Source organism: Equus caballus, chromosome 20 (assembly GCF_041296265.1).
Source record: "Equus caballus isolate H_3958 breed thoroughbred chromosome 20, TB-T2T, whole genome shotgun sequence".
Taxonomy (NCBI): Eukaryota; Metazoa; Chordata; class Mammalia; order Perissodactyla; family Equidae; genus Equus; species Equus caballus.
The window spans coordinates 25440365-25465078 of record NC_091703.1 but is presented as its reverse complement, the minus strand read 5'-3'; the positions used below and the strand labels follow the sequence as shown (position 1 = coordinate 25465078).

Sequence of the window (24714 nt, the reverse complement as noted above, 5' to 3'; positions counted from 1 at the left end):
CTCTAAATAAAAGAGCACTACTGCCAGACCTTGAGAGTCCAAGAAATCTTTCTTTCGACTCCTCGGCTCACTGACCCCGCATCATTTTGACCACTTGGAAGGCCCCTTGGGATGGCATCTTCCTTCATATGTTATCTCCTTCCAGACACCAACCCTTGAGAGTCAGTCTAGTTTGTCCAGTGCAAACTATGAAGAGGAGTCTCACCAGGAACCAAATCAGCCAGCACCTTGATCTTGGACTTGCCAGTCTCCAGAACTGTGAGAAATAAATTTCTATTGTTTAAGTCACCCATCTAGGGTATTTTGTTATAGCAGCCCAAGCTAAGACAGTGATCAATTAGATTAGATTTCATTTCCTTTGTGCCAGGGAGTTATCTTTGTCATGTTTTTATATCAATGAGTTTGTAGACTTTTCGTTTTTATCCATTAACTAGAACAGTTTAAATAGTATCTGAGCGTGGAGGAGACTGTTGGTCATCTACCCCACTGTCCATTCTCCCTTTCTTCCTCAATATGAGAATCCCTGATTTTTAGCTGGTCACCATGAAAAAAGAGGACATTTCTCAGACTCCCTAGGTGTGACCTTGGACTAAATTCTGCCTAATGTGATGAAGCAGAAGGTTGTATGGTGGGTTTAGAAAGCTATAGTAAAGGATAGCTGTTGCATGCATGCTCTTTGCCCTACCTCTGTGTTCCTTTCTCCATCATAGAGCTTGGAATGTAGGTGTGATGGCCGGAGCTCTAGAAGGTGTGGTGAATTCTAGGGATGGTGGAAGGGTAGCTGAAAGGAACCTGGTGATTTTGTGGTGTTGCCATACCAGCCCTGGACATCCTGCACTTCCACATCTGGACTGCCTTTGTGTGGAAAAGACATGAACTTGTTTCAGACACTATCATTTTGGGTTTTCTATTCTGTAGAACTTATTCTAATGTTTAAGAGTACAATAAGTTGCTATTCCTTTAAAAAATGCAGCCATAAAACCATCTGCTCCATATTTGTTTTGTTTTCTTTTTTTCCCCTTATTTAATTAGAAGTCTGTAACTTTCTGAATTTCATTGTTAGTATTAGTCTATTTATATTTATTTCCCCTTCTTGAGTCAGTTAGATCATTGAGTTTCTTTTAAAAAAGTCATTTAATCAAGGTTTTCAAATCTTTGCACATAATTTTTTAAATTACTCACAAAACCATTATTTCCAGTATATACTCTTTCATGTTTCCATTCTTTTTCTGTATTCTTTTTTAAAAATCTTTATTACAGTAACCAATGGTTTATCTAATGTGTAACATTTTTATCCCTAAGGATGAGCAGGGCTTATTTTTATTTCTATAATTTGCCTGCAGCCCAATTAATTTCTAATTTTATCTTTATTACATTCTTTCATATGCTTTCCAAAGGTTAAGTTAATCTAAAAAAAGTAATTTCTTTAGTTGAATGTTGATTTTATCTTATTGTTTCTTGTTCAGCAATCTAAGTATGTAAGGATATAGGATTCTGAGTCGAGAGCTGTACTGAAGGCCCTGCCAGTGTTAAGGAAGGCCGCTGCTCACTGGGCAAGACCACACTTGGAGAAGACAAGACTGTAGGACACCTAGAGGTAGAGATGAGCTTAGCGATACCTAGATTGTGCCTTCACTTATCCTGCACGAAGGTGGGGTCTCTCAGTGATCCAGTGGGTCTGAGGCTCCACAACATGGTCAACGCACTCAGACTACAAGGATAGAGAACAAATAACACTGGGGTTCCTCGGGTAGAGGAGGAAAAACATCTTTTTCCTCTACCCATCTTAGGTTCCCTAATTCAGGCCCTGTAAATTAGACTAACAAAAGACAGATTAATAAGAGAAAAACAGACGTTTATTAACATGTTATGAAATAACAGGAAATATATATACTGGCCTCTGCCCCCAGTTCCTAGCAGAGACTTCCTAAAACTCTTGTAATTTCCTAAGTTATGAGAGCACTAGGAACATCTTTGTTGCAATATTTGGTCTTTGACCCCAGTTCCTGACACACAGCTCCTAACTCCCTTGGAGTTTCCTGGGTGATAGGAGTTTGTTTTGTCCTAATGAGGCGACTCCTGGTGGGCTCCAGGATAGCTTCATGATGGGGGATGGTCACCAGAAAGACCAAGCCATGATTAGAAACTCAGAATTTTCAGCTACACTCCCCATCCTCTGAGGAGTAAGGAGGAGTTGGAGATTAAGCTCATGATTGATCATGCCTACATGATAAAGCCTCCATAAAAATCCCCAAAGTACAAGATTTCGAGAACTTACAGTTGGTGAACACATCCATGTGTTGGGAGGGTGGAGCGCCCCAATTCCATGGGGACGGAAGCTCCTGTGCTAGGGACACTTCTGAATCTCATCTTATATATTTTTTCATCTGGTTGTTCATCTGTATCCTTTACCAAATCCTTTATTGTATAATAAACCAGTAAACAAAGCATTTCCCTGAGTTCCAGAAAATGTAAACAGTTCCAGAAAATGATCAAACCTGAAGGGGGGGTCATGGGACCTCCAATTTATAGCCAGTCAGAAGCACAGGTGATGACCTGGACTTGTGTCTGCGGTAGGGGTGGATAGGGATAGTCTTGTGAGACTGAGCCCTTAACCTGTGGGGTCTGTTCTATCTCCAGTTAGTGTCAGGATCGAATTGAATTGTAGGACACCCAGTTGGTGTGGGGAAAAAAAGCCCACACCTAGTGTCAGAAGCATCCTGAAGTGTTGTTAGTGGGGTAGTAGTGTCACTGACTAGTTACTGCAAAGAACTCAAGGGTGGGTTTGGATATTTAAACTGTTTTTCAAATTGTTCCTTTTCCTTTTGTTATGTTAAGGAGATGGAAATGATGCGGGTCGGTGAGCCGAGGAGTCGAAAGAAAGATTTCTTAGACTCTCAAGATCTGGCAGTAGTGCTCTTTTATTTAGAGAATAGTATAGTATAGCATGGGGACAGGACCCATGGGCAGTCAGAGCTTCTGCTGCCGCCGCTTCTGCTGCCCCCGCTGGCATGGGGACAGAGCCCATGGGCAGGCAGAGCCGCTGCTGCTACCCCCTCTGGCATGGGGACAGGACCCATGGGCAGGCAGAGCTGGTGTGTGGGGACAGGACCCACGGGCAGTCAGAGCTCCTGCTGCTGCTCCGAGTTGAGGGTTAGGGCTAAATTTAAGGCATGGGTATGTGAGTCATCTCTTTACAAGACAAAGGAAAAAAAGTTAAAATGGTACCAGTGCCGGTAGGCTCTGGCCATTGGGCGGTCCCACAACTTTTAGATAAGAATCAAACCGGATTGAGTAAATGGCAGAAGTCACCGCTCAAATATTATCTTCAACTAAAGACAAAGGAGGATTTTGGGGTGGGGGGTCAGTTACATGAGGCTGCCAGACAGTAAACGACTTAAGTTCTTGCCTTCCCCATTAAGAGTTTCCAGAGATAAGGCCATCCTCCCTTCCTCCTGGCGCAGAGAGGGAGGCATGGAGATTTCCTTCACAAATGCAATTGTCTCTGATCAAAGGGCAAGCAAATTCCACTCCTCGGAGCCTGATTCTCATCTGTGGTTTTAAAATTAACCAGCCTAAAAATCCTCATCATAAACTGTTTTAAAATTAAGCAGCCTAAAAATCCTCATCACAATCACCAATCACCCTGAACCAGACCAAGCCTTACCATAAGCGCTATGCCCCTTTTGAATATTCATTCCCCATCCGAAATAAGTGTCCCTGCTTCCCATTGTTTGGGGACACCATGACTCTGGAAATGATTCTTCATTGTCTCCTATTTGCTCCAAATATACTTTACTTTGTAAGACAAGTACTTCTGGTGGAGAGTCTGATTTAACTTGCCAGGAGGGAATCCACTTTGGTTTCAGTAACAGCAGTGAGAGAGTAACGGAGAAACAGGGAGTTTTTCCTAGACACATGTGCATCATGCATACACGTGGGAGCACTCAGAGATGAGTCACTTGAAGCGGTGGTTAGAACTTGGGCTTCTGTAGCATCTTAACAAAAGAACAGATTTTTAGAGAAGTGACAAGACAAAGGAAAATGACTTTCAAGGCAGCAAATTGTGGGAAGGCAAATATATGGGGAAAGTAGTGGTAGATAAGGGCTATATTAGCAAGATTTGTTATGTAGATTATTCTAGTGCAGTCTCTGGGCTGATAAGGATCTAGAGTTGTCTCTCGTGATTAACTTCTGTCCTTTCTGGTAGAGAGGGGTGGGGGAATAACTTTACAAATTTATGTCCTGCTTTAAGGTAAATAGCGGGAGGCAGAGAGCTCTTCTTGTTTCTGTTTTTCTCTATTGCCTTCAGTTCAAAATCTTTCTTATGCCAAAGTGGCATATTTTGGGGTAATATATTCTGCTACCCTTTACTTTCCAATTACATTTAGCCTCTATCAGCATGACTAGGAGAGCTTACAATGCTGGGGAGAGTGGGTGATAGTCTCACCTCTTCTGTGTCTTCCTCTGGGTGGAGAGGAGGCCCAACCATGCCTCCAATATCCAAAAACAACTCTTCTATTTCCCCTGTTCCTAGAAAGATAATCTCAGAAGACTTTAACATCAACAAACGTCAATTTTTATATCAACTATAAATTATCATAACATCTAGCAATTTGGTGACATTTTTTGGTCAGCATTAATGTTGTCTGTGTTTCAGCTGACTTCACCACGGTCCTGTCATTAGCCAACTCAGCTATAATAACTTAGGTTTTACATGGAATGTCCTTTCCAAAATAAATCCATGTATACTTAAGGCCTATTTGATCATCTTTGAATCATAATAAAGACTGCCAACAATCATGCCAGCAACAACTATTTACTGAGATGTTAAACTATTTCAAGATGGCTGACTCCAGTACTGAAAATACCAACTTCTTTTCCAGTACTGAGTCTCCCATTAAAATTCATTTTTACTCTTAGTCTCCTCCCTATTTGAAGCATCTCACTGTAAGCCACTTTTAACTCTTCTCTCACACTTTTTTTGGTTACTGCCCAGGCAGAGCTCACTAGGTCTGGTTGCCATATGCACTTACTATGTCAGTTGCGGCTCAGATTATTAATCAACATGCCAGTGGTTAAAAGAGTCACTGCTATTTTGATTCTCCTGCTCTTTCCTGCATTTGGCAGAGACAATCGCAGCTTTCCCTCATCCCCCACCCATGAGTTCAATGGCATCAAACTGGGAGAACTCAGACCTCCCGATCTCTGGGTCACTCTTCTGATCACCCAAGGACTCTTGCAAATCATAGTTCTGAATCCACTGAAGAGGGATGGACAGCGCAATGTATGATCACTGCTGTTATCTTGCTTTCCTCCAGCTCAAGCTGACCATTTGTGGTATTTTTACAGTCTTTATATCCATTAATTCAAAGCAGTTTTATTAAGTATCCACTAAAAGCCTAGCACTATTCTAGGTACAGGGAAATAACAATGAAGAAAACAGACCAAATTTCTGCCCACAGGGGATTTACATTATATTCTCCATGTTAAACCAAACAGAAGACTGCTCCTTCCCTTACTCATTCGGGGAAGGCAGGAACAAAGGAGAATATTGATAAACCTGGAAATAGGGCCGGAGAGTATCAGAGAAGGAGGTCCCTGGGAAGGTGAAGATGTGGGAGCCAGTAGTTATGTTGTAAAAGGATACAACTCCGGCCTCATAGTCCAGAAAAACCCCCACCACCAGAGGCTGCTCTTTCAGATGAAGGGAAGTTAGGGGAGAGGTAAGAGCAACATAGCCTTTCTTTTTGCACAGCCTGATGGCCCAGAATCCAGACTGAGGCGTCCGCATCATGCCAATGTCCCTCTGCACGTTTTCCATACAAAGTCCTAAATCCCACCCAGTTCCTTCTCCCACATCCACTTCAAAGTAATGTTTTCCTGAGGTGAAGCCCTCGCAGCCCAGGATACAGGGCAAGGCAGTAAATCTCCTGGAAGTGTCAAGCTTCTCCTGGGGGCATCCACGAGTCACTTGTCTCCGATCCTCAGACAGAATTAGTTCATGATGAGCTGTATCTGGATCCAGAGTCACACTGACTGAAAAAAAACAAACACACATTTTTTGGTGCTGGGAACACAGTTTGTTTTAAATAAAACCAGCCTGTGTTCAAACGCAAGCATTATTTCTTACTAGCTGTGTGAGCTTAGGTGAGTCATTCTCTGAGCCTACGTATGCTTAGTGCTTGGTAAAATTCCTGGTATATGGTGTATATACATATATATTTATATATATGTTACTGACAATAGAATAGGACAAAAATGAAGGGCTGTGACTCCTATAATATATTTCATTCTATAAGACTCCATCTTGCTAACAGACTTGTTCTAGAGACTCTCTCCTGAACTCACTTTAAAGAAATAATTGGCCATATTGGGAGGCCTATGTGCACAGAGCTGAGGGGTGGCTTCTAGAAGCTGAAGGCAGCCCCCAGCCAATAGTTAGCAAGAAGCCAGTGCCCTAAGTCCTATAACCATAAAGAAATGAATTCTGCCAACAACCAGAGTGAGCTTAGAAGTGGATTCTTACCCAACCTAGCCTCCAGATGACAACACAGCCTGGCCAATACCTTAACGGTGGCTTTGTGAGACCCTAAGAAGAGGACCCAGCTAAGCTGTGCCCAGATTTCTGACCCACAAAACCTGTGACAAAAGTGTTGCTTTTAAGCCCCTAAATTTGTTTGCAGCCATAGATAATTAATATAATCACCAAATCATTCAAATTAGGTCCAATTTTGCAGCCAAACAAATCATGAAAACATTTCAGTTTTCAGAGCTTTTTTAATTTTATAATTGTGGATAAGAGACTGTGGAACTACAGCAAGCACTGATTAAGAGAATCAAGAGAGCAGGAAGCTCAGGCTTTGGAATTGGTAAAATTTGGTTTTCATATGGTTCTAACATTGACCATCTGTAATATCTGGGCCAAGGCTCTAAAACTATTTGTACCACAGTCCATAATACTCACCTACCTTTCCTGCATTGCTTTGAGAGTTGACTAAATATTAACAAGAAACATTATGTCCCAGACACTTCCTAAGCATTTTACACATGTTGATGCATTTATTTTTCATGACAATCCAATGAGGTAAGAACTGTTAATATTTTTATTTTTCAGCTGGGGAAACTGAGGAGGTTATTTGCCTGGGGTGACACAGCTAATAAATAGGAGAACAGAAATTTGAAGGGTCTGCACAGATAACCACACTGGGTATCACATACCTTGATAGCGCCTTAACATTTTCTTCACATCAAAGTAAAGCTCAGAAACATGGCACACAGTATGAACCTCCATAGAGAGGGCCTCTGGTGTTTCCAGCTTCACAGCCCAACTCCTAGAATAACCAGAGGCCAGAGACTTCTTCAGTGGGTCATTCCAGTCAGCTCTATACACCCATACCTCTTGCCTCCTGCATTCACACAGGACTTACCTGCTCAAAGTGTCTTTCACATCCTACAGAGAAACAAAGACAAAAAGTGAGTGTGGGACCATCAGTATTTCAGGGGGTTTGGCATATGGGGCTGTTCTCTATAAATGCTCCTTCCAAAGATGTAAAGAGAGTGACCCCAGCCTTAGATATTGATGGATGCACAGACAGAACGATTCTCATCCCAGCCCTTTGGGATAGTCAGCATGGTAGGATGTTTATCAACCTCTGAGTCTGTTATCTTCCTTGCTGAGGCCTGTGGGGAGCTGTAGTGTCCGCTATTGTACCAGCCTGTGGGCTGCTTGGGGAAGAGGGCCAGGAGCTTTGCCCATGCTCCCTCTGACAAGATTGGCTTTCAGTGACCTAATTTCCTTCAGCATGAGCCCATACTAGAGATTACTTATCACAAAGGTCCTTAGTGGTGAATCCACGCATGGCCCCTGACTCTGGGCCACTAAGGTAGGCAGCAGGCATCATATCGTGGTGGAGCAGCCATGCTGCATTCTTAACCTTACAGTTTAACCTCCAGTTCTATTAGTGGGAACTAGAAGAAATAGCTCCAGGCCTTGAAAGGAGGCCCCATAAGAGCTCTGGAGCAAGGGCTCTATAAGCAAATCAAGGGTAAGGTTATCACTCATTGTAGCTGCCCCACCTTATCACCCACCAGTCATCTGGAGGAGTATTTCAAGAGACAGTTTGACAGTCAGGGTTCTGTGCACATGGACCAGGGACAAATGGTAGTAAAAGTTACCCATGGTTTTGATTGGCCAAGGAACTCATTGTGGCCACCCAGAGGGAGTATATTTTTCTGAGTAGCATAAAGGCACCCTATAGACTAGTGGAGGCAACCCTGCAGATATTGATGTGTATCTAAAAGAAACATTACTTTAAATTCCCCACATTAATGTGCCATTTATGGGTGGAGAAGGCAGGCCTTGCCAATTTTCCCATCCTTCCTCACTAGTCTGCTCTTAATAGCTCAGGAATAGACAGACACTTTCTTTCCTTCTTCCAAGTGCAGAGCCTCACCTGCAGCAAATTCTGGGCTGAGCCCTGACATTTTGCCTCTAGTTCCAGGATGTGGCTCTCAAGTTCATGGCTTTTCCGTCCCAGATTGGCCTCATTGTCCCTCAGTCTCCTCAGAATCTGCTCTTTTTCTTTCTCCAGCCTCCATAGGTAACATTTCTCCTCCTCATGCAGGAAGCTCTGGAGATTCTTAAATTCAGACTGGATTTTTTGTCTCTGAATGTTTATCTTCTCCTAGGGTCAAGAGAGTATAATCAAAAGGTGGAAACAAACCAAATGTCCATTGATGGATGAGTTGATAAACAAAATGTGGCATCTAGATACAATAGAATACAATTCAGCCTTAAAAAGGAATGGACTTCTGATACATACTACAACATGGATGAATCTTGAAGATATTATGCTAAGTGAAATAAGCCAGAAACAAAAGGGCAAAGATTGTATTATTCCACTTATATGAGATACCTAGAAGAGTCAAATTCATAGAAACAGTAAGTAGAATAGTGATTACTAGGAGTTGGGAAGAGGAAGGACTGGAGAGTTATTGTTTAATAGGCACAGAGTTTTAGTTTGGAATGACGAAAAAGCTCTGGAGATGGGTAGTGGTGACAGTTGCACTACAATGTGAAAGTATATAATGCCACTGAACTGCACACTTAAAAATGGTTAAAATGGGGACCAGCCTGGTGGCGTAGTGCTTAAGTTCACACACTACACTTCAGTGGCCTGGCATTCACTGGTTCAGATCCTGGGAGTGGACCTAGCACCGCTCATCAAGCCATGCCGTGGCAGCATCCCACACAGAAGAACTAGAAGGACTTACAACTAAGATATAGAACTATGTACTGAGGCTTTGAGAGAAAAAAGAAAGGAGGAAGATTGGCAACAGATGTTAGCACAGGGCCAATCTTCCTCACTCCCCGCCCCCAAAAAAAAGCATCACATCGAAAAAAAATGGTTAAAATGGTAAATTTTATGTTATCTGTATTTTAACATACACATACACAAAAGAAAGTTTGTTCAGCTACCGTGACATTATTTTCCCATGAGTCATTTGAGCAGGAAGAATGAAGTTCCCTGCTGCAGAGTCAAGCATGGGAGGAGAGCACTTAGATGTGGGGGAGGCTGTCAGGATTCTCTATGGTTACCTGATTCATTTCCTTCTTCTTGAGCTAAGAGGCAGGAGAAAGGAAGGATAGGAGTGCTAGATAATTTAATCATGGAACTAGGGCTGAATTCACTTTATCAGTTACAAAGATAAAGATGAGTTTTTATATGGAAGGTAAGAAGGTATCTCTGCATCTGAGGGATTTCTTGAAGCAAAAGCTTGTAATGAACATAACCAAGACTGGTCTTTAAGACAACAAGGCTGGGAGGAGAGTCCATGATGCTCAGCAGGAGGAGGTCTGGGTAGCAGGCTTTTATAGCAGTTAACAGAAATATTCATCCACCAATCCAGGGTCCAATTAATCACCCTTATGTATAAGACTGACAGAAACCAAATATATCTTATGAGAGACTCAGCTTTCATTTTGGGAGATAGAGAATTGCAGTTTCCATCTGTGCTTTCTCAATTCATGTAGTGTTTCAATGACTGTGATGTTGTGGAAGAAGGGTCATTAACAGGGTTCCATCCATATTAGTTATAATCAAGATCCTCTCCATTGCCCAAGATCCCAGAAATGAGGAAAGTAAGAATGTCCTTGGAGAGTTCAACTTCAATATGTGCACACAAAGGATCAGGGCAGAGGTCGGAAGAGACCCCTGAAAGAGACATAATAGCTCACCGGCCTGTGGGATTTGACTGCAAGCTGATGGATTACATGACTATTTCCATAAAGAAATGCATCTATGATTATGGGCAGGCTGGTCAGCCATGGAAATAGTTTTAGAGACCCCATAGTCGGCTGTTGCAAGTGTGTAGGTTCTTGCAGCAGTTATGATCCTCCTTATAAACCAAATAGATTTCCTTTATCAGCCTCATGAGCTTGAGTAATACGAATCTCAACCTGGAGTGATTCTGTTTTCTTAGTGCTCACAAAGGTTAGTTTCTGAACCCATAAGGCTGAGAGCTACATCCTGCACTGTGGTAAATGTGCCAAGGTAATAAGGTTGAGGCCTGCAAACTAGGAAGGTACTTTGAGGTATTTAAAAGTTGAAACCTAACAAAAGGATAGCTAAAGGAAGCCTCTCTAGAACTAGCTTTGGAGTGAAACCTCTACAGATACAAGGTGATGTCAGCAATAAGGCAGAGTGAGCTGTTCCCTTTATCTCTCCCTCTTTGAACTACAGATAAATGGACATTCGTTGACCAGTGGAGGATACCCACACAGCACAACAGGATGCCTGAGAGACGGACATAGCTATACATCTGAAGGTGGATGGACTGGCTCCTCAGGAAATGGTGGAGATAAGTAAACTCTCCTCTACCCTCCCTAGCAGCCCTGTGCACATACCTGAACACGTTCCTAGCCCGCACGAATGCCCATAGTACTGCTGCAGTCTCAAAAGTGGGAACACACCTTGGCACAACTGTGGGGAGGGGTGGCAGAAGCCCTGGGCCTGTGTTTGGATGCTTCCCTGGCCAGTGGAAGAGCCCACACTGCCACTGTGGTCCCAGGCATGGATCCACAAAGAAGCCCAAGCTATGAAGCACAGCAGCCGGCATGACAATAAGAAGAGGAGGCAGCAGATATACACATGCACGCAAATGCTTTTCCGGCCAGTGCGAGTGCCCATGGTACTGCTGCAGCCCCACAAGTGGGAACATGCCTCAGGGTGGCAGCAGCCCTGCACCAATGTGAGAACACCTCCCCAGCCAGTGGGAGCTCCCACTGTGCCTGCACCACTTCCAGTGGATGAGCTGGGATCAGAAATACAGCTCCTGCTTCCCCTCAGTGGTAGCAGGTGGAATCTGTGACCTAATACTACTGCAAATGCAGTAGCAAAAGGTTAGCTCATCAAACAGCATCAGAAACTACAGCAACAATTCAGAGCAGAAGGAAAGTGACAAATTTCCAGAAACCAACCCTGAAGTCACAGAAATTTACAATCTAAATGACAGAGACTTCAAAATAGCTGTCATAAAGAAATCCAGCGAGTTACAAGAAAACTCAGAAAGACAGTTCGAGGAGCTCAGGAATAAAATTAATGATCAGAAGGAAAACTTCACCAAAGAGATTGAAACTATATATATATAAAAAAAACAGAAATTCGGGATATGAAGAACACAATTAATGAGATAAGAAATAATTTAAAATCCTTTAAAGAGTAGAGCTGATATTATGGAGGAAAGAATTAGTAATTTAGAGGATAGAAATGCTTCAAGTGGAGGAGGAGAGAAAACTAAGATTTTTAAAAAACGAAGGAATTCTTTGAGAAATATCTGACTCAATTAAGAAAAGAAACGTACGGATTATAGGTATTCCAGAGGGAGAAGTGAGGGAGAAAGGAGCAGAAAGCTTGTTCAAAGAAATAATAGCTGAGAACTTACCAAACCTGGGAAAGAACCAGACTTATAAATACATGAAGCAAATATGACTCCTAATTACATCAATGCTAAAAGACCTTCTCCAAGGCATATAATACTAAAACTGGCAAAAGTGAACAACAAACAAAAAATATTAAGGGCAGCAAGGCAGAAAAAAATAACCTACAAAGGAACCCCAATTAGGATTTCAGGGGATTTCTCAGCAGAAAATTTACAGGCTAGGAGAGAATAGAATGATATATTCAAAACACTGAAAGACAAAAATTTTCAGCCAAGAATACTCTATCCAGTAAAACTATCTTTCAGATACAATGGAGAAATAACAGCTTTCCCAGATAAACAAAAGCTGAGGGAGTTCATTGCCACTAGACCTCCCCTACAAGGAATGACTAAGGATGCCCTTATTCCTGAAACAATAAGGCAAAGGTCTACAAAGCTTTGAGCAAGGAGATGAACAGATAAACATAATCAGAAAACTGTAGCTCTTTTTCAGAACAGGGTAGTAAATACTTAATTATAACTTAAAAGATAAAGAGGAGGAAAGCATCAAAAGTAACCATAGGGGCCAGCCCAGTGGTGCAGCAGTTAAGTTCACACGTTCGATTTCGGTGCCCAGGGTTTGCCAGTTTGGATACCAGGTCCACACATGGCACCACTTGGCAAGCCATGCTGTGGTAAGTGTCCCACATATAAAGTAGAGGAAGATGGCATGGATGTTAGCTCAGGGCCAGTCTTCCTCAGCAAAAAAAAGAGAGTTGGATTGGTGGCAGATGTTAGCTCAGAGCTAATCTTCCTCAAACAAAAAATGTAACTATAAACACTTCAACTTAGTCACAAACTCACAACACAAAACAGAATAATTTGTGACAACAATAACTCAGAAGGGCAAGTAAAGGGACAGAACCTGATTAGGTTAATGGAGATAAGAGGCTATCAGACAATGGACTATCTCATCTACAAGATCTTTTATACAAACCTCATGGTAACAGCTAAACAAAAATTCAGAGCAGAGCCACAATTCATTAAAAAAGAGAAAACTGAGAAAGCCTCCAGAGAAAACCAGCAAAATGAAATGGCAGTCAGAAATACAAAGGAGGAGAAACAATGGAAATACAGAACAACCAGAAAACAAGAGATAAAATAAATGGCAGTATTAAGCCTTCATATATCAATAATCTCTCTAAATGTAAATGGGTTGAATTCTCCAATCAAAAGACACAGAGTAGTGAGATGGATTAGAAAACAAGACTCAAAAATATGCTGCCTCCAGGAAACATATCTCAGCTCTAAAGACAAACATAGGCTCAGAGTGAAAGGATGGAAGATGATACTCCAAGAAAATGGCAAACAAAAGAAAGCAGGGTTGCTATTCCTGTCTCAGACAAAGCAGACTTTAAGATAAAAAAGACAATGAGAGACAGGAGGGGCAGTATATAATCATAAAAGGGACTTTCCACCAAGAGGACGTGACACAAAAATATATATGCACCTAACACAGGAGCACCAATGTATATAAAGCAACTATTAACAGACCTAAAGGGGGAAATTAACAGCAACATAATAATAGTAGGGGACCTCAATACCCCACTTATATCCATGCATAGATCATCCAGAACAGAAAGTCAACAAGGAAATAGTGGATTTAAATGACACACTTGATCAGATGGACTTAATAGACATATAGAGAGCATTCTATCCAAAAACAGCAGAATACACATTCTTCTCAAGTACACGTGGGACATTCTCAGACAGACCAAATGTTGGGAAACAAGGTAAGCCTCAATAAATTTAAGAAGACTGAAATCATATGAAGCATCTTTTCAGACCATAATGCTATGAAATTAGAAATCAACTACAAGAGAAAAGCTGGGGAAGTCACAAATACATGGAGACTAAACAACATGCTACTGAATAACCATTGGATCAATGAAAAGATCAAAGGAGAACTTAGAAAATACCTGGAGACAAATGAAAATGAACATACCAAATCTTGTGGGATATAGCAAAAGCAGTTATAAGAGGGAAATTCATAGCAATACAGGCCCATCCCAACAAACAAGAAAAATATCAAGTAAGTAACCTTAAACTACACTTAACATAACTAGAAAAAGAAGAACAAACAAAGCCCAAAGTCAGCAGAAGGAGGGAAATAATAAAAATTAGAGCAGAAATAAATGAAATAGAGACTAAATAAAACAGTATAAAGGATCAATGAAACTAAGAGCTGGTTCTTTGAGAAGATAAAATCAACAATCCCTTAGACTCACTAAGAAAAAAAGAAAGAAGTCTCAAATAAGTAAAATTAGAAATGAAAGAGGAGAAATTACAATGGATACTGCAGAAATACAAAGGATTATAAGAGAATACTATGAAAAACTATACGCCAACAAATTGGACAATCTGGAAGAAATGGATAAATTCTTAGACTCATACAACCTCCCAAAACTGAATTAAGAAGAAACAGAGAATCTGAATAGACCAATCACAAGAGACCAAAATAGTAATCAAAAACCTCCCCAAAAAAACAAAAGTCCAGGACCAGATGGCTTCTCTGGAGAATTCTACAAAACATTCAAAGAAGATTTTATACCTATCCTTCTCAAACTATTCCAAAAAATTGAAGAATATGGAATGCTTCCTAATTCATTCTATGAGGCCAACATTACCCTGATACCAAAACCAAGCAACAACAGCACAAAGAAGGAAAATTACAGGCTAATATTACTGATGAAGATAGATGCAAAAATCTTCAACAAAATATTGGCAAATTGAATACAGCAATACATTAAAAGGATCATACACCATGATCAAGTGAAATTTATAACAGGAATGTAGGGATGGTTCAACACCCACAAATCAATCAATGTGATACACTACTTTAACATAATGAGGAAGAAAAACCTCATGATCATCTCGATAGATGCAGAGAAAGCATTTGACGACATCCAACATCCAATTATGATAAAAACTCTCAATAAAATGGGTATAGAAGGAAAGTATCTCAACATAAGAAAGGCCATAAATGACAAACGCACAGCCAACATCATACTTAAGGGTGAAAGACTAAAAGCCCATCCCTCTGAGAATAGGAACAACACAAGGGTCCCCACTCTCCCCACTCCTATTCAAAATAAACTGGAGGTCTTGGCCAGAGCAATTAGGCAAGAAAAAGACAAGCTATTTTCCATCACAGAGCTTAGGCATAGGGGATGATTGGGCAAAGCACAATGAGGGTTTATTCTCACTAACCAGACCAAATGAAACCCAAAGAAGAAACCATTATTTGTTTTTATGACCCTGGTTGTCTACATCTATGAGAATTTATCTCCAACTCTTTCAACTTTTCAGTAGTAACTGACTCGGATTCCTGATACCTCAGTCAGGAGAAGCAGAATTGGTGTGCCTATTTACCTAGAGCCACTTTGACAGGGTTTCAGACTTTTTTTTCAATTATTTTATTGGAAAATAGCTTGAGATCAATAAATTCAAATTCTTACATTCCATTCGGTTATTTGCTTTTCTGTGAACACCTTCAGATTCATACATTCCTCTTCCAGTTGCCTCAATTTTGTCACAGCTTCCTGGAGCTTTTCCTGAAGGAGAAATTGGGTGAACAAGGTCTGTTTAATTCGACAACTCTTCATTAGGCACCTAAGGGGAATCCCAGCCTCCAAGACTATTAGAATAACACTGTATATTTATTGAGTCCTTACACTTTGCCGGGAAGCATGCTGAGGGCTGTATGTGCACAAACATATTTGATTCCCTTGGCGACCCTGAGCAGTTAGATTTTTAACATCATTTCCGTGCTGTAGAAACTGAGGCTTTTGGGGACCAGCCCCATGGCCAAGTGGTTAAGTTCGCACTCTGCTTCTGCGGCCCAGGGTTTCGCCAGTTCAGATCCTGGGCGCGGACATGGCACCACTCATCAGGCCATGCTGAGGCGGCATCCCACATAGCACAACCAGAAGGACCACAACTACAATATACAACTATGTATTGGGGAGCTTTGGGGAGAAGAAGAAAACAAAAGATTGGCAACAGATGTTAGCTCAGCTGCCAATCTTTGAAAAAAAATGCTCCATCTTTTTTAAAAAAAAAAAGAAACCGAGGCTTAGGAAAGGATTAAATAAGTTACCGAAGGTGGTAAAACCGATAGGTGGGTGAGCCGAGATTCCAACCTCATCTGTTGACCCAGAGCCTGAGCTATACCCACCACTACAGTCTTACCAGAGAAATATTGCACATAGAACAAGATAATCATCTAAGGGAAGATTTTATAAAACAATTTGCTGAATCAAACATAATCCATGCCAGAGTGTTTGGCACACATGGAACTTTGTATGTATTATGGTGAATCAGGAAGGTAAGACCAGGATGCCAGCTGAAGTTAGGAGAAACGGTTAATGGAGGAGGGGAGTTCTGATATGTTTTGAAGAATGGTATCATGAGGCCAATCTAAAATGACTTAGTATCCATATTAAGCTCTTAGATTATTTTTCAAAATAGTTTCTCATATTTTCATGGAAAGCAATTTTAAGCCAAAGCAAATTGCTAGTTGAGGTCAATACTGAAAGAATTGGCTCCTGTCCTCTGTAAATCCAGTAAGAACATTCATGAATTCTCTAGCCCTCTCAAGAAAGAGCTCTATGAAGCTTGTTAGCAAAAGACTGTACTACCTTTGCTGTGAGCAAAGGACTATTCTAAGCTTTACATATATTAATGTCCTTAAAGTTTATAACAACCTCCTAGGCATGCATGTCAGGAAGGGAAGGGACTGCCATTATTCCTATTTACAGATGGGGAAACCAAGGCATGAAGACTTAAATAACTTGCTCAAAGTTACCCATCCAGTAAGTGGCAGAACTAAGATTTTCAAACCAAGCAGCCTGACTCCTGAGGCTTAGTAACCATTACCCTGTGCTGTTTCTTGTCTCACTACTTGGTGGGAAAGTAATTCCAATGGGAATATCCCCATTACAGTAATTAGCTGCTCCACGGAGTTTAAAGAAAAGCTGCCATGTGCTGAGTTGTGGTCAGTATTGACATGTCCTGATGGAGGACCCAGAACCTTAATATAAGACCACTTCTGCCTCATAGGGGAGGGAACAAGACACCTGACACTGAGGACATTTTTTTTTAAATCTAGACAGGGCAGAGAGAGACTCAGGCAGCCGGAGTATGCCCACTCCTTCATTCCACCACAGCAAAGGTCAGCCTTCCTTTACACGATTTTGAGTGAGAAACTTGGGAGTTACCCAAAACCTCTCCCTCCGCTTCATCCTCCATGACCAAATCAGTTCCAAACCCTTCAACTCCCCTTCCAGAGTCTTGCTGGAAATTGCCCCCTCCCCCCTTCTTACAGGAATAAGTGAATGTTACTCCTTCAAATTCCTTTTATTTTATCAGCGTGAGAATGCTCTTTTCACTGTCCACCTGATCCTTGCCTCTGCAGATGAAAATCCCCCAATGGCCAATACTACTCTGGGCTGGGATTTAGACTCTGAGCTGATACCAAGGTTCTGGGCCCTGACTTCCCTTCCCACGCCATCACCTGCCCTTCCCTACACACAGCCCCTGGCCTGGTCACAGCAAGTCGGGAAAGGTCCCATGCCTGTGCCTTTGCACATGTGGTCCCCTCTGTCTGGATGCCCTGTTTTTTTCCATACTTCTTTTTTTTTTTAATTTTTTGCTATGAGTTTAGTTTTTTTTTCTTAAAGATTGGCACCTGAGCTCACAACTGTTGCCAATCCTTTTTTTTTTTTTTTGCTTTATCTCACCCAAATCCCCCCTGGTACATAGTTGCATATCTTAGTTGTGGGTCCTTCTAGTTGTGGCATGTGGGACGCTGCCTCAATGTGTCCTGACAAGCGGTGCCATGTCCGAGCCCAGGATCGGAACCCGCAAAACTCTGGACCACGGCAGCAGAGTGTGCGAACTTAACCACTAGGCCGCGGGCCGGCCCCTCCATACTTCTATATTTTTATTTTTATTTTTTTTTAGGAAGATTAGCCCTGAGCTAACATCTGCTGCCAGTCCTCCTCTTTTTGCTGAGGAAGACTGGCCCTCAGCTAACATCCGTGCCCATCCTCCTCCACTTTATATGTGGGACGCCTGCCACAGCATGGCTTGACAAGCGGTGCCATGTCCGCACCCGAGATCCAAACCAGCGAACCCCAGGTCACCAAAATGGAACGTGCGAACTTAACCGCTGCGCCACCCGGCCTGCCCCTATATGTGGTTCATTTCTGGAGCGGTGGGGAGTGGGGAAGTTGACAGAGAGGGGCAGGGACTGGGAAGGCGAGCCGGGGGATGGAGGGACTGAGAGGTCTAATGGAGAGAAAGAAAAAGGAGGGAGGAGTGAAGGGCGATCGAGGAAGGGAACTGAGCAAAGAAGTGGAGAGGGAGGGACAGAGGACCGGGCGGGGAGGAGGGGGCGGGGCAGGATGACGGGGTAGGGAGAGTGGAAGAATGAGGGAGGGGGCGGAAGAACAACAGTACAGGGACAGAGCGACAGGGTGGCTGAGACTAATGGAGGGGACAGGGAGGTGGTCAACAGAGACGGGGCGGGGATGGTCCGGGAGGAGGGGGGGAGCGCTGGGTGAAGGGATTGCGCCCGGCACATCCCGCTGGAGCCCCGACGGTTCGCCGGGTAATTAGCCCTCAGTCCAGATGGGCCCCTCGGTGTCGCAATCAAAATGGTAATTGGTCCCTTGCCTCCGGCTGCGCTTCTGCCCCGCCCGCCTGGGAGGGAACAGGGACAAGCGGTTCCGCCGAGGGGGATCCCCCGTCCCCGCCCCCATTGCGGGCCTCGCCGGCTGCGGCTCTGAGATCAGGGGGCGGCCGCACCCAGCACCCCCTCCCTCACCCCCCCCCCCCCCCCCCCCGCCCCTCGGGAGCAACTGCCGCGCAAGATGGATATCCCGCCGCAGCCGCTGCCCCGGCCGCCGCCAGGAAGCCGGCTGCGGTCTCCGCCGCACCCCCCGCGCCCGGCGGGCTCGCTCACACCGGAGCTCGAGCTCTCGGCTCCCGGGCCAGGACGCGGAGGAAGTGCCGCGCGGGGCGTGCGGCGGCTGGGCGCAGAGCTCGGCACTCCCTGGGTAATTTTTTTATCTCTTGAGGAGTTACTTCTGAGAAGGCTCCTCAGATACCACTCCCTATCCGTTGATGCCCTTCCCTACCACCCAAACCAGGGGACCCTAAGACAGTCTTTTTTGCTGGTTTGTCTTCCGTACTACACTGTAGGATACCTACAAGGTGGTGTGTCTTTGTCCTCTGTTTTTAAACTATCACATAGTCTTGCACATTGTGGTTTCTCAAATTAAATACACTGTGTGAAGCCATAAAATATGCAGGTGTGGGTTTGAGCATATTGTTCCAGAGCAGGGAGAAGTTCATCATAGCAAGAGTGGACAGAGACAAGAGTTTGACCATCCCATTGAACGTCAGGATGGAGAGCCAGGACTTGACTCAGTGAGGACCCATCATAAACTATTTTTCAGAAGAACGATATGATGAAAGCTGTATTTCAGGATTATAATCTCGGGTTTGGGGCTAAGTAATCTGAGGTCTGGGGAAGCAGCACGAGACTGGGTGTTTGCCCCTGGCCCGAACACCCACCTTGTAGCCTTGGCATACATCTTCAACAAGAGCTGTGGTGTGTCCTTTGTGCTGTGGTGTCCGTTCACAGCGCCAGCAGATGAGCTGGCCCTCGTCTTCGCAGAACAGGTGGAGCTTCTCTCCGTGTTCCTCACATGACATTTCATGCTCCATCTCCCTGATGGCTTCAATGAGGGTTCCCAGCTGCTTGTTGGGCCGGAGGCTTGCCATTTGAAATGTAGCCCGACACTGGGGACAGGAGAATGTCCCCAGCCATGGTTGCAAGAGGCGTACGTTCTCAATGAAGCGTACTATGCATAAGTGGCAGTAGCTGTGTCCACAGCTGACGCTCACGGGCTCAACCATCAGGTTCAGGCAGATGGAGCAAGTGGCTTCCTCCCTCATCTTCTTGGCGTTTCCGGATGAAGCCATGGCTTTTCCTGAAAAGCTCCAGCACTGGATCTAGAGGCAGAGATGAAGCAGCCAGAATTTTCCCACAGTGATAGAAATATACCTCACCTGAGTTTCTGTTCAATGCACTGGCTGCCACTGGCCTCCACAGGTCTTGAAATCTTCTCTCTAGAGAGAAGAAATGGATTGGAATTTAGAAGATGCATAAAATGTAGCTATGTTGTGAAATATAGTGGTGAATATCACATGTGGCCACTTCAATTTAAATTAAGTAAAATCAAATAATTAAAAATTCAGTTTCTCAGTCCCACTAGCTACATTTCAATTGCTTAATAGCCCCAGGTGGCTAGAGCCCACATGATAGCCCAGCTACAGCACATTCCATCATTGCAGAAAGTTCCTTGGACCAAGTGCTAAGAGGGAGAGAGAAGCAGGGCAGGCCTCCTCAAAAAAGTTGCAGCAAGAGAGAGAACTCGGTGAGGGAGGGTGACACTCTATTCTACTCTAATGAACTTCAAGAATAATTGGTACCAGAACTACTTCTTTGTAACTGGTAGTAACTTTTAGGAAATTGGGTGGTCTGTGAAGGATTCTATTGAGACAATCATACTCAGCTCTACTGGAACCCGCACCCCCAGTTCTCTCTACCCCCACTCCACAAAGAACAAAAGACACCAGGTTAATGTCTCAGTGGAGACCCAAAGAGGATGATAATGCAAGTAAACAAGACAGCCAGAAGAACCAGTTTGTCCTTTTTGCCCTCCCTGACCTGAGGGAAACAGAACTGGAAAGAGAGCTGAGAAGCTAAGGGGTTGGCCCTGAGGAGCAGAGCCCTTGGATAACTCGGGAGGTGACTGTCTCTTCTCCAGACCAGGATTCATCTCCCAGGAGAAGTTCAGGGTGACTGGGACACAGGGAGTTTGCAGAATCCAGGATGAGGGGGAGGTGGGAAGCAGATGGGGAAGGCTGGGGCTCTGTGGAATCCCAGGTGTTGGACTCCCTGGTATCCACCAGTGAGGACTGGATGACCAGAGACAGCAGAGGAGTGAGAAGGAGCAAAGGAGTCTGTGCCTTCACCCACTGCTGCAGTTGCTTCCTTCAGGAACCTAGCCCTGTTCCCCCCTTCCCACTCAGGGAGGGGAGCGGAGGTGGAAGGAAGTTTAGGGGGTGACCTTTCCTTTGAACTGACAGTACCAGAATTAAAAACAAGGATTCAGCTAAAGTTACCGGATAGGCTGCTTCCCTCTAATAACCAGGCCCAGTCTCTTGGAGCCATGGAGAATTCTTCAGAAGACTTCTATTCCTTGGCGGCTTATTTCTCTCAAGAGATAGACTAGGCTGCTCTCTGCCAGGAGTGCTGTGCTCCTGGGGAGAAGGCCCTCCCCATCTCTGAGGCCTGTCCTGGGCCTCCACTCACCTCACATCCAGGATCTTCTGAGATCTGGCACAGAGTCGGGTGAAAGAGAAAGCAGACAGGGAGTGAGAGCTACAAAGCCAAGTCTTGAGCATTTTCAGTATTTCAGCAGGCTCTGTGATCAAGAAACAGTCCCCTCGCCTTGCTGCCCACCACCACACACTCACCATATCCCTCCGCCCAGAAAACGTTGGCATAGACGTTTTCTGCTGCCTTCACCACACAGCAGGCAGTCACATGTTCGCTGCTAGTCTCCGCAGTAGCTGCCGCTTTCAGAGACCCGAGTGAAGAAGTTAACTCAAAAGTGAAACTACTCCGGGACGCCGCCCCGTGGGGTTTGAGGAGGAGACTAGTGAAATTACCCGTATCTTTTGCACTCAACTCCTCCTGAGAGGGAGGGGAGACTGTAGAAAAATGTCCTTTTACAGCAACAAAAAGAAGCAGCAAATTAATAAGCCAGTAAACTATTTTGTGACCCCAGCACAGAGTATCTAAAATCACAGAGTTCACAGACCCTGACTTGAGATATTTTTCCTTTTTCCATCAACTCCCTCGGGACCCATAAGCCTTTCTGACGGATGCTATTTTTAGGTCGCTCACTCTTATAACTGCTCTGAAGGATGTGGTTAAAAAAGGAGTGGTGACAGTAGTAGGATGCGTTGGTACCACAGAATTTGCTCAAGGCAGTCTCCCATTCTGCTCTGCCGTGTTGCTGTGTCTCATTTGCATCCTCAATGCCCCTCCGCAGGATTCAAATACTTACCAGTAGTCAGAGTTAGCTGCCCAGGACGGCAAACAGGAGCTACCAATGGCCCAGCAGTGAGTGGCCTCAGCTGGGAGCTCTGGGAGACCCGCGGGCCACCACTCTGCCCTGCCCCCTGAGACCCGCGGGCCACCACTCTGCCCTGCCCCCTGTGGGGTCGGGGTCAATACTTAGTGGCTCAACTGCAGACTCTCCAGTTCAAAATAAGAACAAAAGTACTATCCCCACTCAATTTAGAGTCATTGTTTAATGGGAAAAAACAGATTACCACCTCAAAATAAAACCTTGCCACATTTATAGCCTGAGGTGTAAGAGGCATTCATGATAAGTGCACAATAAATATTTCTTTAGGAAATAAATATGTATGGAGGTCCAAGGAATCCAGTAAGGGAGGCTGAGGACACGGCCAGGGGAAATTAAACTTGGACTCTGAGAGCTGTCTGGGCCAACTCTGGGTCCCTGGCCTGGCTGGTCAGATGCTGACCCTGATAGCTGTGTGGAGGTCTGTGTTCAGGACAACAGACCTGCAGAGGGAGCCTGGGGGGCAGTTCAGCCCAGCCACCGTTCTGCTGGAGGCCAAATTAGAAACAGGTTTCTCTCTTCAGCACTGCACTCTCCTAAGTGCTGTAGAGGAGGAAGAGAAGTCCTTTACCCACTCTAGGTCCTTCTGGCTGGGCTACGAGTTAAATTGACGTGAGGCAGAATAACAGGAGAAAATCAAACAAGGCTTTATAACATGTATACATGGGAGAGAGTCAGGAAAACCGAGCAACTTGGCCATCTAGTCAAAGCTGCCACCTTAAATATTATCTTCAGCTAAAGACAAAGGAGGATGTTGGGGGTAGTGGTTTGGGATTTCAGAGGGGAGGAAGGCAATTTACATGGAGGTGGAAATGCAAATGTTTGTTAAACAAGTTTTGCTGGGCCAAAAATGGGCTCCTTGGTGCCTTTCTATCACACCTATTTTACATTATACTGTAACTATCTTATGGTATTAGCTCCTTCCTGGAACAGGCCTTCTATGTTAAATTCTTTTAGGCAGTTTGGAGGAAGGTCAAATATTCTTCCTGAGTCTTCTGAGCTTTTATTGTCTTCAGTTCAAAATAATCCACATACCAGAGTGGTGTATCTTGGGGCGGCCTGCCCTGAACCCCATCACTGCTTACACAGCCTTTGCCATTTTGCCATCCAGTGACTCATCACGCCCTGGCATGTCCTGTGAACAGGGCCCCCCTGCACTACATGACATACCCACTGTTGAGGCAACCAGCACACAGACAGAAGAAAAAGAATGAGCCCCTGAATCCCTGATTTGATGATGGCTTCTTACAGACCCCCACAACTTTCATTGTTGTGGGGCAGAGCTAAACCCAGGCAGAACTCATCCCAAATTTGTCCCGCCAAGGGATCGGAAAAAGGAAGCTAGTGAAAGCCAAAAAGAAAATAAGCTGCCCTTACCAACAAACAATAAGACAAAAGCAATGACATCATGACAGGGTCTGTCTTGCGACAGCTGCCCAACCTTGCTCCTGTTTCATGTGGCATGAAGGAGAGACTGGTTCATGCAGAGAGCTGCAGGTCTTAGAAGTGGGGAGAGGATGTATATGAGCCTTCAGAGATATGTCCCCCAAAGGTGGGCCTGGGAGAGACCGAGAGGAGCTGCTCAACGGGGGAATACATCACCTCCAATAAATCAGGCTGGGCTTCACCCTGTGAGTCTGCGATGCAGGAAGCCAGAGACCCAGAATGGGGAGTGGGTCACTGGAGTCTCCTTAAAAAGGCTGGCACTGTGAGTGATCCTTCTGTGGGGAGGATTGTCCCCCAAATATCCTTAGGGTGCCCTCCCTCTACTCCCTCAGGTGTCCCTTCTCAACCAGGCTTACCCTGACCACTTGTTTACTGTTGCACCCCTCCCACACTCGTGATCCCTCTTACAATGCTGTTTTTGTTCCCGTGGCACTTACTTATCACTGACTATTTTATTTATTTATGTTTCTTATTGTCTGTCTTCTGCATGAGAATGAAAGTTCCACAAGAGTGGAGATTTTTATCAATATTTTTCACTGATGAATCCCAAGTGTCTAGAATGGTTCCAGGAATAGTGATATGTGTTAAATGAGAGAATAGCTTTCTGAGCTGCACCAAACACACGTCATAAGAGGCAGTGTGGTGTGGGTGATTTGTGAGGTGTGTGGTGTTGTGTGATGCATGTGTGTATGTGTGTGTGATATGTGTGATGTGGAATCTGGTGTGCATGCATGCATGAATGTGTGTGTATAGTATGTGTTGTGGGGTGTATAGTGGTGTGTGCTGTGTGTGGTGTGTGATACATGGTTTGTGTTTGTATGGTATGTGTGATGGGCTATGTCTGTGGTGTGTGTGCAGTGTGTGTGTGTATGTGTGTGTACATTAATGTGCACGTTGGAGGTGGCAGGCATGTGAACATGGCAAACAGTACCAGAAAGTACCAGAATCCATGACAACTACTGGCTTCCCAGAGAGTTTTCTCTCCCTCCTGTAGGATATATTGATGACCTCGATAAAAATAATCCATAACCAATCTATCAACCAAAATTGGAGTGTG

The 24714-nt window shown here is 44.2% G+C and overlaps 1 protein-coding gene across 3 annotated transcripts; it reads right to left on the bottom strand.

Moving 5' to 3' along the window:
* Positions 1–2903: 2903 nt before the first annotated feature.
* On the bottom strand, positions 2904–21971 carry TRIM38 (tripartite motif containing 38). 3 transcript variants are annotated; one of them, XR_011429565.1, is made up of 8 exons: positions 21535–21971; positions 19564–20121; positions 15441–15536; positions 8457–8687; positions 7431–7453; positions 7222–7334; positions 4451–6039; positions 2904–3998 (listed from the first exon to the last, which is right to left on the bottom strand). XR_011429565.1 is itself a non-coding variant. In XM_001496514.5 (7 exons), the coding sequence occupies exons 2-7, from the start codon at positions 19972–19974 to the stop codon at positions 5519–5521; spliced, it is 1395 nt and encodes a 464-aa protein (XP_001496564.1). In that variant the 5' UTR covers positions 19975–20121; positions 21535–21971; the 3' UTR covers positions 2904–5518. The 3 variants fall into 3 exon arrangements, 2 of the variants coding, with proteins under 2 accessions (XP_001496564.1, XP_014589718.1); XM_001496514.5 differs by having other exon boundaries at positions 2904–6039; XM_014734232.3 differs by having other exon boundaries at positions 2904–6039; positions 21371–21613.
* Positions 21972–24714: the final 2743 nt, after the last annotated feature.

Coding starts and splice junctions, on each gene's coding strand:
- TRIM38 (XM_001496514.5), bottom strand. CDS start 19,974: ATGGCTTCATCCGGAAACGCCAAGAAGATGAGGGAGGAAGCCACTTGC. Junction 7,454..8,456: donor CAGCCCAGAATTTGCTGCAG/GTGAGGCTCTGC, acceptor GTTTCTCTGTAG/GATGTGAAAGACACTTTGAG. Junction 6,040..7,221: donor AATGTTAAGGCGCTATCAAG/GTATGTGATACC, acceptor GTTTTTTTTCAG/TCAGTGTGACTCTGGATCCA.